Below are 15,224 nucleotides of genomic sequence, written 5' to 3'. Positions count from 1 at the left end.
CTCAGTTGTGTGTCCTCAGTTGTGCGTCCTCAGTTGTGTGTCCTCAGTTGTGTCCTCAGTTGTGTGTCCTCAGTTGTGTCTTGTTGTGTGTCCTCAGTTGTGTGTCCTCAGTTGTGTGTCCTGTTGTGTGTCCTCAGTTGTGTGTCCTGTTGTGTGTCCTCAGTTGTGTGTCTTGTTGTGTGTCCTGTTGTGTGTTCTCAGTTGTATCTTGTTGTGTGTCCTCAGTTGTGTGTCCTCAGTTGTGTCTTGTTGTGTGTCCTCAGTTGTGTGTCCTCAGTTGTGTGTCTTGTTGTGTGTCCTGTTGTGTGTCCTGTTGTGTGTTCTCAGTTGTGTGTCCTCAGTTGTGTCTTGTTGTGTGTCTTGTTGTGTGTCCTCAGTTGTGTGTCCTCAGTTGTGTCTTGTTGTGTGTCTTGTTGTGTGTCCTCAGTTGTGTGTCCTCAGTTGTGTGTCCAGTTGTGTGTCCTCAGTTGTGTGTCTTGTTGTATGTCCTCAGTTGTGTGTCCAGTTGTGTGTCCTGTTGTGTGTTCTCAGTTGGGTGTCCTCAGTTGTGTCTTGTTGTGTGTCTTGTTGTGTGTCCTCAGCTGTGTGTCCTCAGCTGTGTGTCCAGTTGTGTGTCCTCAGTTGTGTGTCCTCAGTTGTGTGTCCTCAGTTGTGTCTTGTTGTGTGTCTTGTTGTGTGTCCTCAGTTGTGTGTCCTCAGTTGTGTCTTGTTGTGTGTCTTGTTGTGTGTCCTCAGTTGTGTGTCCTCAGTTGTGTGTCCAGTTGTGTGTCCTCAGTTGTGTGTCTTGTTGTGTGTCCTCAGTTGTGTGTCCAGTTGTGTGTCCTGTTGTGTGTTCTCAGTTGGGTGTCCTCAGTTGTGTCTTGTTGTGTGTCTTGTTGTGTGTCCTCAGCTGTGTCCTCAGCTGTGTGTCCAGTTGTGTGTCCTCAGTTGTGTGTCCTCAGTTGTGTGTCCAGTTGTGTGTCCTCATTTGTGTGTCCAGTTGTGTGTCCTCAGTTGTGTGTCCTCAGTTGTGTGTCCAGTTGTGTGTCCTCATTTGTGTGTCCAGTTGTGTGTCCTCAGCTGTGTGTCCTCAGCTGTGTGTCCAGTTGTGTGTCCTCAGTTGTGTGTCCTCAGTTGTGTGTCCAGTTGTGTGTCCTCATTTGTGTGTCCAGTTGTGTGTCCTCAGTTGTGTCTTGTTGTGTGTCTTGTTGTGTGTCCTCAGCTGTGTGTCCTCAGCTGTGTGTCCAGTTGTGTGTCCAGTTGTGTGTCCTCAGTTGTGTGTCCAGTTGTGTGTCCTCAGTTGTGTGTCCTCAGTTGTGTGTCCAGTTGTGTGTCCTCAGTTGTGTGTCCTCACCCTGTCCCTCTGTATCAGATCCAGTAGATCTGCTCTGTCTCAGTGGGTACTTCTTGGCTGTACTGCTGCTGTTTGTCGCCCCCTGCTGGCTGCGCGTCACCCTGCGTCCGGACGACAACACAGATGTGGCCTGTTCCTCCTCCTGCTCCTCCTGCTGCTCCTCCTCCTCCTCCTCCTCTTCTGCTGCTGCTGCAGACTCTGCCGCTGAGTCGAGGCCTTCGTCTGGACCCACGGCTGCAGGAGAACTGCACCGAACCGAGCTGGAGTTCTCTGAGAAAAGAGGGGACACAGACAGTTACCGTCCAACTGTGTCTGCTGGACACTCCCCCACTGAAAAGACCAAGGGGACGTTCTCAGAGCAAACCCACTGAGCTGTTCAGGACACTCCATCCAACTGAACACACAGGACACAGGACAGAGGACGGCCTTTCTTCCTCTAGTAAATCCCCTGTGGCAGCCACAACAGAAAGAGGTCAACGGGGGGGGGCTGAGGGACGGGATGTGTGTGTTTAAACAATTTCTTGTTTTTTTATTTGATCACAACAGATTCTAATGTTATGTCACAAAATTTTCCTCTGTAAAAACTTCAAATTTAAATTCAGTTTTACAGACATTCCAGTTTCAGATCCTGTTCAAATGTTCAGATTCTATTAGTTCAGAACTGACTGACACCAGAACAGGATTTGAGTTCAGTCCAAACAAAAGGAACCAACATCTGCCTCTCAGACAGAAAAAAGGGATTTAGGAGGATTCAAATAAACATTATTGAATAAAGCTGTGTTAAATAATAATGAATAAAATATTTAAAAAACAAAAAATGAACCTTTGTCATATCTGCATTTGAATCAATACCTAAAAATATCCATACAGCATCGCAAAATTAAATGTCACAATATGTGGCAGAACCAATATTTTCTTACAGCCCTACTTTAGAAGGTATTCAATGCAGATTAGTACAGTCCAGTCCTTTCAGTCCTGGGGGGTCTTAGTACAGTCCAGTCTTTTCAGTCCTGGGGGGTCTTGGTACAGTCCAGTCTTTTAGTCCTGGGGGGTCTTAGTACAGTCCAGTCTTTTCAGTCCTGGGGGGTCTTGGTACAGTCCAGTCTTTTTAGTCCTGGGGGGTCTTAGTACAGTCCAGTCTTTTCAGTCCTGGGGGGCCTTGGTACAGTCCAGTCCTTTCAGTCCTGGGGGGTCTTAGTACAGTCCAGTCTTTTTAGTCCTGGGGGGTCTTAGTACAGTCCAGTCTTTTCAGTCCTGGGGGGGTCTTGGTACAGTCCAGTCTTTTTAGTCCTGGGGGGTCTTACTACAGTCCAGTCTTTTCAGTCCTGGGGGGCCTTGGTACAGTCCAGTCTTTTTAGTCCTGAGGGGTCTTAGTACAGTCCAGTCCTTTCAGTCCTGGGGGGTCTTAGTACAGTCCAGTCTTTTTAGTCCTGGGGGGTCTTAGTACAGTCCAGTCTTTTCAGTCCTGGGGGGGTCTTGGTACAGTCCAGTCTTTTAGTCCTGGGGGGTCTTACTACAGTCCAGTCTTTTCAGTCCTGGGGGGTCTTGGTACAGTCCAGTCTTTTTAGTCCTGAGGGGTCTTAGTACAGTCCAGTCTTTTCAGTCCTGGGGGGTCTTGGTACAGTCCAGTCTTTTTAGTCCTGGGGGGTCTTAGTACAGTCCAGTCTTTTCAGTCCTGGGGGGCCTTGGTACAGTCCAGTCCTTTCAGTCCTGGGGGGTCTTAGTACAGTCCAGTCTTTTCAGTCCTGGGGGGGTCTTGGTACAGTCCAGTCTTTTTAGTCCTGGGGGGTCTTACTACAGTCCAGTCTTTTCAGTCCTGGGGGGCCTTGGTACAGTCCAGTCTTTTTAGTCCTGAGGGGTCTTAGTACAGTCCAGTCCTTTCAGTCCTGGGGGGTCTTAGTACAGTCCAGTCTTTTTAGTCCTGGGGGGTCTTAGTACAGTCCAGTCTTTTCAGTCCTGGGGGGGTCTTGGTACAGTCCAGTCTTTTTAGTCCTGGGGGGTCTTACTACAGTCCAGTCTTTTCAGTCCTGGGGGGTCTTGGTACAGTCCAGTCTTTTTAGTCCTGAGGGGTCTTAGTACAGTCCAGTCTTTTCAGTCCTGGGGGGTCTTAGTACAGTCCAGTCTTTTTAGTCCTGAGGGGTCTTGGTACAGTCCAGTCTTTTCAGTCCTGGGGGGCCTTGGTACAGTCCAGTCCTTTCAGTCCTGGGGGGTCTTAGTACAGTCCAGTCTTTTTAGTCCTGGGGGGTCTTGGTACAGTCCAGTCTTTTTAGTCCTGAGGGGTCTTAGTACAGTCCAGTCTTTTCAGTCCTGGGGGGCCTTGGTACAGTCCAGTCCTTTCAGTCCTGGGGGGTCTTAGTACAGTCCAGTCTTTCAGTCCTGGGGGGTCTTGGTACAGTCCAGTCTTTTTAGTCCTGGGGGGTCTTAGTACAGTCCAGTCTTTTCAGTCCTGGGGGGCCTTGGTACAGTCCAGTCCTTTCAGTCCTGGGGGGTCTTAGTACAGTCCAGTCTTTTCAGTCCTGGGGGGCCTTGGTACAGTCCAGTCCTTTCAGTCCTGGGGGGTCTTAGTACAGTCCAGTCTTTTCAGTCCTGGGGGGTCTTGGTACAGTCCAGTCTTTTTAGTCCTGGGGGGCCTTGGTACAGTCCAGTCCTTTCAGTCCTGGGGGGTCTTAGTACAGTCCAGTCTTTTCAGTCCTGGGGGGCCTTGGTACAGTCCAGTCCTTTCAGTCCTGGGGGGTCTTAGTACAGTCCAGTCTTTTCAGTCCTGGGGGATCTTGGTACAGTCCAGTCTTTTTAGTCCTGGGGGGTCTTAGTACAGTCCAGTCTTTTCAGTCCTGGGGGGCCTTGGTACAGTCCAGTCCTTTCAGTCCTGGGGGTCTTAGTACAGTCCAGTCTTTTCAGTCCTGGGGGGCCTTGGTACAGTCCAGTCCTTTCAGTCCTGGGGGGTCTGTTTACCTTGTGCGCTCTGGCTCCGTCGTGCAGATGCTCTGGTCAGCCGTGTGCTGCTGCGTCTGCGTGCGCTCTCAGACTCTGTGGGCTCCAGGTCGGCCGAAAAGTCTGAGTCCTCGGTCCCATCTGAACTGCTACCGGCGGTCCTCTGGAAACGAAGACAGACGTAAGTTCAGCTGAAAGTCCGGACCCAAAAGTATTTTTTTTTGCTCTGAAATTAAGTATCTGATTTTTTTTGTCTCTGAATTCAATTATGTTCATACATTTAGAATTTTAAAAATTCAGGTGCAAAAAATTCAGATATTTAATTTCAGTGCAAAAAAGTCAGTGCTATAAATCTAATGTCTTTTATAATTCCAAACGTGATGACACACATTTACTTCCATAACATTTGATCATCTGATGTGACTTCACAACAAGAACCCCGCGCAGCTCATTTACATACAGCCAATGAGGTTGAAGAGGGGGTGGGGTTTGCGACAGTCCGCCCAATGAACGCAACGCCTGCTCCGGTTCTGACCAATCAGAGCGTTGTTTTGGTGCGGACGCCTGGTTTCCAGCCTATGCAGAAGTACAGCCTGTTCCTTTACACCTCTGGTTCCATCAGGTGACACTGTCCACGGCAGTACTCCAGCTGTGGACCAGCTGTGTTCGGAGGCGGAAAAGCCTCACGGACCAGTGGGTGACCAGTGTTCCCCGGAAACAGCGAAAACACTGAATAAACCAGCCCAGTGTCATAAACATGAGCTAGCTTAGCCGTTAGCATGCACACAAACAGCACATCCGGCTGGGACTGTCCCAACACTCACATTTATAACCCGGTTTAAAGTCCAGACCAGACTGTAGGTGAGTGTTCCAGCTCAGCTCAGCTCAGCTATTTTCACACAGTACCATTCCTCTGTGTTTGCTAACATTAGCTGTGCCGTCCTGTTGTTGTGTCAGTGCACTAACTGTCCGCCCTGCCTTACCTTTCTGCGGGGCATCTTTAAGTCCGCCTTCCCTCACAGCTTTAGTCCGGTCTACGGGATCAAACTATCCCGGGTTAGATCAATAATATGGAGCACAAAGTACCAGCTTTAGAAATGAACCAACTCAGCTGAAAAAAGCGCATAAATGTTTCCGCACTTCCTTATGTTTACGGCGCATGCCCATTAGTTGATGTTTGGTGCGTTCATAAATGTCCTCCGAGTGAAACACCCATACACGAAAAGGTATGACCGCGTCAGATACATATATATATATATATATATATATATATATATATATATATATATATATATATATATATATATATACAGTTAAGCCCAAAATTATTCATACCCCACGCAAAAATTGATTATTTCATAGTTTTTGTATGAAATGAAGGACAGAGAAAAGGTTTGTATAATTTCATTTTATTTATGGTAGATTACGAAGCAATACAGCAAATTTGGTTTCTTTGTTGTTGACCTATAGGTTACATAATCAACATTTTGGGTTTGTATGCATGTCCATAATTATTCATACCCCTGAATGGTCATGGAATTTAGGCTTTTTTGGGTGCCAAAACTAGGGCTAATCATTATGAATGCCATCCCTGGAACTCACTAACTATGTGCAATCCCTCATGCAACCTGTCATGTAATAAACTGAAATAAATTCAGTGAGTGAGTGCATTCATTCTCACTTTATGGTCAACAGTCAAACCAACGGCATGGCAAAGACGAAAGAACTGAGTGAAGACCTTCGATCGCGTATTGTAAATGCACACAAGGATGGCAAAGGCTATAAAGCTATAGCAAAGCAATTTCATGTGCCAGTCGCCACTGTACAGAGCATTATCACCAAGTTCAAAAGGTTCCACACTGTACAGAATCTCAAGGGGCGTGGCCGGAAGCCAAAGATGACGTCAAGACTATCACGAAAAGTTGTGAGAGAGGTCAGCAAAAACCCCCGGATCACCACCAAGGCTATCCTGAAAAATTTGAGTGAAACTGGAACCAACATATCGAGGCAGACACTGCAGCGGATATTGCACAAAGAGGGCTTCCGTGGATGCCGGCCAAGGAAGACTCCACTGCTCCAGCCCAGGCATGTAAAAGCCAGACTAGCCTTTGCAAAAGCACATCTAGACAAGGACCCAAGCTTTTGGTTATCAATGTTGTGGTCTGATGAGACAAAAATGGAGCTTTTTGGCCACAGGGATGTGGCCTTTGTTTGGAGAAGGAAAGGTGAAGCATTCCAACCCAAGAACGCGGTTTCAACAGTCAAGCACAGCGGTGGAAGCATTATGCTTTGGGGATGCTTCTCTGCAAGTGGGCCTGGGAATCTCGTCAAAGTGAATGGCATCATGAGAAAGGAACAATACATTGAGATATTGGAAGAAAATATTAAGCAGTCGGCAGAAAAACTTGATCTGGGTCAGCAGTGGATGTTTCAACAGGACAACGATCCTAAACACACAGCGAAAGCTGTCAAGAAATGGTTCAAGGATAATGATGTGAATGTCTTGGAGTGGCCAAGCCAAAGCCCAGACCTGAACCCGATCGAAAATCTGTGGAGGGAGGTAAAGACACGAGTTTCGGCAAGAAGACCTTCTAACCTCAAGGATTTGGAAACCTTTGCAAAAGAGGAGTGGGCAAAAATCCCTGCTGAAGTCTGCAGAAACCTGATCAGCAACTATCGGAACCGTTTGCAAGCTGTTATAGCAAATAAAGGCTATGCCATTGATTATTAATCATGGGGTATGAATAATTATGGACATGCATACAAACCCAAAATGTTGATTATGTAACCTTTAGGTCAACAACAAAGAAAGCAAATTTGCTGTATTGCTTTGTAATCTACCATAAATTAAATTGCATTAAACAAGCGTTTTCTCTGTCCTTCCTTTCATACCTAAAACTATGAAATAATCAATTTTTGCGTGGGGTATGAATAATTTTGGGCTTAACTGTATATATATATATATATATATATATATATATATATATATATATATATATATATATGTGTGTGTCAGGGTAGAGACTGCGATCTGGTAGGATCGGCGATTCTACCAGTAGAAACTCCGATCAGAGTCTCTACTGGTAGAAACTCCAATCCGAACCCTAACCCATAACCCATAACCCTAACCCTTCTACTTGCACGATCGGAGTCTCTACCGGTAGAATCGCCGATCCTACCAGATCGCAGTCTCTACCCTGACACACACACACACACACACACACACACACACACACACACACACATTTATATACATATATATATATATATATATATATATATATATATATATATATATATATATATATATATATGCATGCTGACCAGGTTAAACTGGAAACTGAAAATTCATGAAATTGAAATTGAAAGGGTGTATGAAACAAAATTTTTGGGAGTGATTATTGACCATAAACTCTGTTGGAAACCACAAATAGAATATATCAAACGCAAAATGTCCAAAGCTGTTGCGATTCTTTATAAAACTCGAGACTTGTTAAGCAAAAAATGTTTGCATATGCTGTACTGTTCACTTGTAATGCCATATATGTCAGACTGTGTGGAAATATGGGGCAATGTGTATAAGACTAATTTAGACCCAATAATTAAACTCCAAAAAAAAGCTATTAGAGTCATAAACAAAGCTGGTTATCTCCAATCAAGTAATCCACTTTTTGTAGAATCTGGTTTACTAAAATTTCTTGACATTGTATATTTAAAAACAATGGAATTTATGTTTCGCGTTAAAAGTAAACACCTTCCTTTTTGTATTCAGAAAATTTTTAAGTTAAGAGAAGGACATTATAATTTAAGAGGGATGTTTGTGTTTGAAAAATGTAAAGTAAGAACAAATGTTAAATATCACAGTGTTTCAGTTATTGGTGTCAAGCTATGGAACGAACTGAAGGATGAAGTGAAATTGTGTAGCTCACTGTTGAGTTTCAAAAAGAATTTAATTGGTCAAATTATGAAGGGCTATGAAAGTAATATGATTACAAAATAACTTATTACACTGAATGTAGTATAATTTAAGTTTAAGTATTTATCTGCTGCAACTTAAGGTGTGGACATGGACTAAGGATGTAAATAGGAGAAGCAGAAATACGCCTCTGGCTTCAGCTTCTTCCTTTTTCAGTTACAAAATGTGTTAATTTTATGTTTGTTTGTTTGTTTTTTTAATATGTAGGTGTTTTGTTTTGTTGTTTTTTTAAATATGTATGTGTTTTGTATTTTGTATTTAACTGAAATAAACATTCATTCAACATAAAGAATAAGGTTAATAATCAGATTTTCAAAATAAGGTATATAAGCCTAAATGGATTTTCTTATTTGAGATTAAAAAATGAAAAATCAGAATAGGAAAGAGCTTTGTACGAACTCAAGTGTTGAAAAAAAGGAGAACAGCCCAGAAATCCATTATATGTTTTTAAAATAGCCTTATTATTAGTGCACCAACCTCCCCTTCCAGTGGGTTACTTCCTTAGCATTAGCCACATTAGCTGAAGGTCTTAAACATTTTCAGCCTATGCTTTAATTTTTTTTTGGTGGCCTTAATTTTAAAGCAAGAGACCTTTGGATAAACAGCACCCCCTTAAATGAAAAGGTGGATGATGTTTTTTTTTTTTTTTTTTTTTCTTATAGTGGATAATTGTTTTGGGCTGTTGCGCCTCTGTGCCACCTCACTGGTCAGTAGGTGGCGGTATATACCTTTAAACACTGTTTCAACCCGATAATAAAACCACAGAAGAAGAACAGACCAGTGGGCGGGACAGTGGGGGCAAAGGTGCACGTGCATTTGACGTTCCTTCAGTGCGGATCTGCAGGACCTGGACTGAGTCCACTGTAGTGGTACTGTACACCCAGACCGACTACTTTGACCCCGACCTCCGTCTAACACGGACCCAGTGGACCTAGTGGACCCAGTAGACCCAGTAGACCCAGTGGACCTAGTGGACCCAGTGGACCCAGTAGACCCATTGGACCTAGTGGACCCAGTGGACCCAGTAGACCCAGTGGACCTAGTGGACCCAGTAGACCTGTCGTGTGACCCTAGTATGGCCGGTTCCACCTCCAGGACAGTGCAGGACATCTTCCACACCATGGAGTTCGGACCAGCGGGGACCTCCAGCCCGGACACCGCACAGGTACAACCACGGACCCGGGATCCACAACACGGACCCGGGTCGGATCCCACAGTCCACATGATCCAGGACCAGCTGTCTATGTTCGGCTTTAACTACAGACTGAGCCTTAGCGTGTTTATTAGCATTAGCATGAGCATTAGCTGTCAGGAAGTGCAGGCTGGTGTTCTGGGGCACATGAAGTTTATTAGAAGAAAACTGGAACAGACAGAGAGGCACAAGACAAACATGTGACTGACTACAGGACAGGAGGAAACTAAAGAGGACAGGAGGACAGAAAAGAAGACAGGAGGACAGAAAAGAAGACAGGAGGACAGAAAAGAAGACAGCAGAGGACAGGGTTTTGTTTTTGGTCTTTTTTTAAATTTTATTTTATTTTTCAGAATTAAACCTTTATTTTGGTAACAAATAGAAATATTCCACTTTTCACAGTGTTTCTGTGTAAAGGCTGATGACAGCGGTGTCACCGTGACGACGCAGTGTCAGATCAGAGTGTGTTTGGACTTTGGTCTGTGTCAACAGTTGACTGTCCACTGTATGTATACCTGCACCATGGACTGGAGGAGCAGCTCCTGTCCACAGGAGGAGGAGGAAGAGGGGGACATGTGGACATGTGGACAGAGGACTGTGGACAGTGGACATGTGGACATGAGGACAGTGGACATGTGGACAGAGGACAGTGGACATGAGGACAGTGGACAGAGGACAGTGGACAGAGGACAGTGGACAGAGGACAGTGGACATGTGGACAGTGGACATGTGGACAGAGGACAGTGGACATGTGGACAGTGGACATGTGGACAGAGGACAGTGGACAGATGACATGTGGACAGTGGACATGAGGACAGTGGACAGTGGACATGTGGACAGTGGACATGTGGACAGAGGACATGTGGACAGAGGACAGTGGACATGTGGACAGTGGACAGAAGACATGTGGACAGAAGACATGTGGACAGAGGACATGTGGACAGTGGACATGAGGACAGAGGACATGTGGACAGAGGACATGTGGACATGAGGACAGAGGACATGTGGCCAGAGGACATGTGGACAGTGGACAGAAGACATGTGGACAGAGGACATGTGGACAGTGGACATGAGGACAGAGGACATGTGGACAGAGGACATGTGGACAGTGGACAGAGGACAGTGGACATGAGGACAGAGGACATGTGGACAGTGGACAGAAGACATGTGGACAGAGGACATGTGGACAGAGGACATGTGGACAGTGGACAGAGGACAGTGGACATGTGGACAGAGGACATGTGGACAGTGGACATGTGGACAGAGGACATGAGGACAGAGGACATGTGGACAGTGGACATGTGGACAGTGGACAGAGGACATGTGGACAGAGGACATGTGGACAGTGGACAGTGGACAGAAGACATGTGGACAGAGGACATGTGGACAGAGGACAGTGGACAGAAGACATGTGGACAGAGGACATGTGGACAGTGGACAGTGGACAGAAGACATGTGGACAGTGGACAGTGGACAGAAGACATGTGGACAGAGGACATGTGGACAGTGGACAGAGGACATGTGGACAGTGGACAGAGGACATGTGGACAGAGGACATGTGTGACTCCAGGACTTAAATGTACATGGAGTGTGTGTGAACTGCATTCATCAGTCTAATGTGATGTGTTCAGAGTCTGATCATAACTACAGTGATCTGATGACACTGAACTGATAGAGTTGGAGTAACGCAGACCAGTGCCCCCCCCCCAGACAGATGAAAACATTAGTGTTAATAATACTAAACCAGTTGACAGACACCAGTCCAGTCCTGTCAGTGGGTTCAGATCCAAAGTAAAGATCAGTGTCTGCATGAAAGTTTCAGTTCACAAATAAACTCATTTTTGAACAGAACTGTGTTTAATGGAACTGTTGACAAAATGTAACACTGGAACAAAAGCAGAACAGACTGTGAACTCATACTACACACATGGATGTCAATGCACTATGAACTGTAGTAGTACTAATAATAATACTAATAATAATAATGATAGTTTGTGTCAGTTGTACTGTGTGTCATGTGACAGTTCAGACTCAGCTGTTCACACGTGTCCAAACTGCAGATCAGTTTAAACAGACACTGGTGGACAGGACATGTGTCCCCATATGACTGCTGGACCTGTGGGTTTCCATTTAATGTCCCCTCCCATGCTTTTCTGTTGGGCTTTTCCTTCAGCCCTTACTGTCCCTTACTGTCCCTTATTGTCCCTTATTGTCTCTTATTGTCTCTTACTGTCCCTTATTGTCTCTTATTGTCTCTTACTGTCCCTTATTGTCCCTTATTGTCTCTTATTGTCTCTTACTGTCCCTTATTGTCTCTTATTGTCTCTTACTGTCCCTTACTGTCCCTTATTGTCTCTTATTGTCCCTTATTGTCCCTTATTGTCTCTTATTGTCTCTTACTGTCCCTTACTGTCCCTTACTGTCCCTTATTGTCCCTTATTGTCCCTTATTGTCTCTTATTGTCTCTTACTGTCCCTTACTGTCCCTTATTGTCTCTTATTGTCTCTTACTGTCCCTTATTGTCCCTTATTGTCTCTTATTGTCTCTTACTGTCCCTTATTGTCCCTTATTGTCTCTTATTGTCTCTTACTGTCCCTTATTGTCCCTTATTGTCTCTTATTGTCTCTTACTGTCTCTTATTGTCCCTTATTGTCTCTTATTGTCTCTTACTGTCCCTTACTGTCCCTTATTGTCTCTTATTGTCTCTTACTGTCCCTTATTGTCCCTTATTGTCTCTTATTGTCTCTTACTGTCCCTTATTGTCTCTTATTGTCTCTTACTGTCCCTTATTGTCTCTTATTGTCTCTTACTGTCCCTTATTGTCTCTTATTGTCTCTTACTGTCCCTTATTGTCTCTTATTGTCTCTTATTGTCTCTTACTGTCCCTTATTGTCTCTTATTGTCCCTCTCTGTCCCTCTAGGCCTGGCTGGACCATCAGGACCACAGTCTTGGTTTGTTTATCGATGGCAGGTTTGTGCGTCCTTCAGATGGACGGGCTCAGGTCCAGTTGGAGCTCAAAGGTGAGAACACATGTAGTCCCTTCATTTGGTCCACTGGAGACTTCTGCTTCTATGTGGACACATTCAGAGACCACTGTCCATCTGAAGCAGACCCAGGCTTCAGGTTCTGGACTGTAGTCCATCTGAAGCAGACCCAGGCTTCAGGTTCTGGACTGTAGTCCATCTGAAGCAGACCCAGGCTTCAGGTTCTGGACTGTAGTCCATCTGAAGCAGACCCAGGCTTCAGGTTCTGGACTGTAGTCCATCTGAAGCAGACAGTCCTTTATTGGACCATGAATGGAGTTTAACACTGACTGGAAACAAGAAGAAAACACCTGCAACTATGGGAACTGTTGGGTTTGGGATCAGTATCAGTTATGACAAACAGGAAGTTCTGGGTGTCAGTACCTGTATCAGTATCAGTGTTAAATCAGAGCCGGTTCCTCCTGGTTCTGATCCAGTTTAGAAGTGTTCACTCATTTCAGTCCCAGTCCTGCTGTGGTAGATCATGTGATCAGTGAGTACACGCAGGTGCAGTCAGCTGACTGTGGACTGTTTGTTTGTTTGTTGTTGTGCAGGCGGAGTCACATGCACCATCGTGTGCACAGCGGAGGCGGAGCTAAGCATATGCACCTCCTCCTCTGTCAGCGCCTTTAAGTCCTGGAGCGCTCTGAGCTGTTCCCAACGGGCCAAGGTTCTGCTCAGGTACACACCTGTCCACACCTGTTCACACTGTCCACACTGTCCACACCTGTTCACACTGTCCACACTGTCCACACCTGTCCACACCTGTTCACACTGTCCACACCTGTTCACACTGTCCACACCTGTCCACACCTGTCCACACTGTCCACACCTGTCCACACTGTCCACACCTGTTCACACTGTCCACACCTGTCCACACCTGTTCACACTGTCCACACTGTCCACACCTGTCCACACTGTCCACACCTGTCCACACCTGTTCACACTATCCACACTGTCCACACCTGTTCACACTGTTCACACTGTCCACACTGTCCACACCTGTCCACACCTGTCCACACTGTCCACACCTGTCCACACTGTCCACACCTGTTCACACTGTCCACACCTGTCCACACCTGTTCACACTGTCCACACTGTCCACACTGTCCACACCTGTCCACACCTGTTCACACTATCCACACTGTCCACACCTGTTCACACTGTTCACACTGTCCACACTGTCCACACCTGTCCACACCTGTCCACACTGTCCACACCTGTCCACACTGTCCACACCTGTTCACACTATCCACACTGTCCACACCTGTCCACACCTGTTCACACTGTCCACACTGTCCACACCTGTCCACACCTGTCCACACCTGTCCACACTGTCCACACCTGTCCACACCTGTTCACACTGTCCACACCTGTCCACACCTGTTCACACTGTCCACTGTCCACACCTGTCCACACCTGTCCACACTGTCCACACTGGCCACACTGTCCACACCTGTTCACACTGTCCACACCTGTTCACACTGTCCACACTGTCCACACCTGTCCACACCTGTTCACACTGTCCACACTGTCCACACCTGTCCACACCTGTTCACACTGTCCACACCTGTCCACATGGACCAATCAGAACACCGACTGGGATGAACAGACCCTGACTGTGTGTGTGTGTGTGTGTGTGTGTAGGTTGTCAGGTGCACTGGTCCAGCATGGTCAGTGTTTGTGTGAGCTGTGTGATCTGAGCCACGCCCCCTGCTCCGCCCCCTCCCTCATCAGACTGGTGCAGTACTACAGCAGCTGGGCCCAGCTCCGAGACAGCCTCATGCCCCAGTGGACACCATTAGGTAGGACATGCACACACATACACACACATATACACACACACACACACACATACACATACACATACACACGAACATGCACACAAACACACACACATACACATGCACATGCGCACACACACATACACACAAACATGTTTATGGGGGGGGGGGGGGTTTGTGTTACACACAGGTGGTGTTGAACCCTGCTGTTGTTGTTGTTTGTTTGTTTCAGGGGTTGTAGCTGTTGTCCTTTCTGATGACTGCTCCTTCTATTCACTGATGGTGAAAGTCCTGCCTGCTCTGGCCATGGGTACACACACACATATGTACACACACACACACACACACGTACACGTACACACACACACACATATGTACACACACACACACACACACACGTACACACACATATGTACACACACACACATATGTACACACACATATGTACACACACACACACACACACACATATGTACACACACACACACACACACATGTACACACACATATGTACACACACATATGTACACACACATATGTACACACACACATATGTACACACACATATGTACAGGGTGGGGAAGTAAAATGTACACTATTTTGAGGCAGGGATGTAAAGACAGTGTATGACCAATTAGTTTAGTGAAAGTCATGAGAATTTATTTGCCACAAGAAAATGTCCATAATAGAAAATGTTTTTATTCTATGTGTCCTCCTTCTTTCTCAATAACTGCCTTCACACGCTTCCTGAAACTTGCGCAAGTGTTCCTCAAATATTGGGGTGACAACTTCTCCCATTCTTCTTTAATAGTATCTTCCAGACTTTCTGGTAATAGTTTTGCTCATAGTCATTCTCTTCTTTCCATTATAAACAGTCTTTATGGACACTCCAACTATTTTTGAAATCTCCTTTGGTGTGACGAGTGCATTCAGCAAATCACACACTCTTTGACGTTTGCTTTCCTGATTACTCATATGGGCAAA

The 15,224-nt window shown here is 45.8% G+C and overlaps 2 protein-coding genes across 4 annotated transcripts in view; one reads left to right on the top strand and one right to left on the bottom strand.

The window, feature by feature from the left end:
* Window positions 1-5,443, bottom strand: part of LOC115416465 (histone acetyltransferase KAT7-like) — a 30,343-nt gene extending 24,900 nt beyond the window's left edge. For both annotated transcript variants that reach the window (XM_030130238.1, XM_030130239.1), the window contains exons 1-3: window positions 5,248-5,443; window positions 4,286-4,427; window positions 1,334-1,603 (exon numbers count right to left, since the gene is read on the bottom strand). In XM_030130238.1, the coding sequence (XP_029986098.1) occupies window positions 1,334-1,603; window positions 4,286-4,427; window positions 5,248-5,262 (427 nt within the window). In that variant the 5' untranslated portion in view covers window positions 5,263-5,443. The remainder of the gene's footprint in view (window positions 1-1,333; window positions 1,604-4,285; window positions 4,428-5,247) is intronic.
* aldh16a1 (aldehyde dehydrogenase 16 family, member A1) overlaps window positions 1-15,224 on the top strand; it is a 65,847-nt gene that overhangs the window by 2,875 nt on the left and 47,748 nt on the right. The window contains exons 2-6 of one of the 2 annotated variants that reach the window (XM_030130237.1): window positions 9,315-9,405; window positions 12,354-12,453; window positions 13,011-13,137; window positions 14,104-14,261; window positions 14,473-14,550. In XM_030130237.1, coding sequence (XP_029986097.1) covers window positions 9,316-9,405; window positions 12,354-12,453; window positions 13,011-13,137; window positions 14,104-14,261; window positions 14,473-14,550 — 553 coding nt within the window. In that variant the 5' untranslated portion in view covers window position 9,315. Of the gene's footprint in view, window positions 1-9,046; window positions 9,406-12,353; window positions 12,454-13,010; window positions 13,138-14,103; window positions 14,262-14,472; window positions 14,551-15,224 lie in introns of those variants that run through there. The other variant, XM_030130236.1, reaches the window with a different exon arrangement.

The sequence above is a fragment of the Sphaeramia orbicularis genome, unplaced genomic scaffold (assembly GCF_902148855.1).
Source record: "Sphaeramia orbicularis unplaced genomic scaffold, fSphaOr1.1, whole genome shotgun sequence".
Classification (NCBI taxonomy): domain Eukaryota; kingdom Metazoa; phylum Chordata; class Actinopteri; order Kurtiformes; family Apogonidae; genus Sphaeramia; species Sphaeramia orbicularis.
Note: the sequence above shows the minus strand (reverse complement) of the source record. Positions and strands in the feature narration are given on the sequence as shown.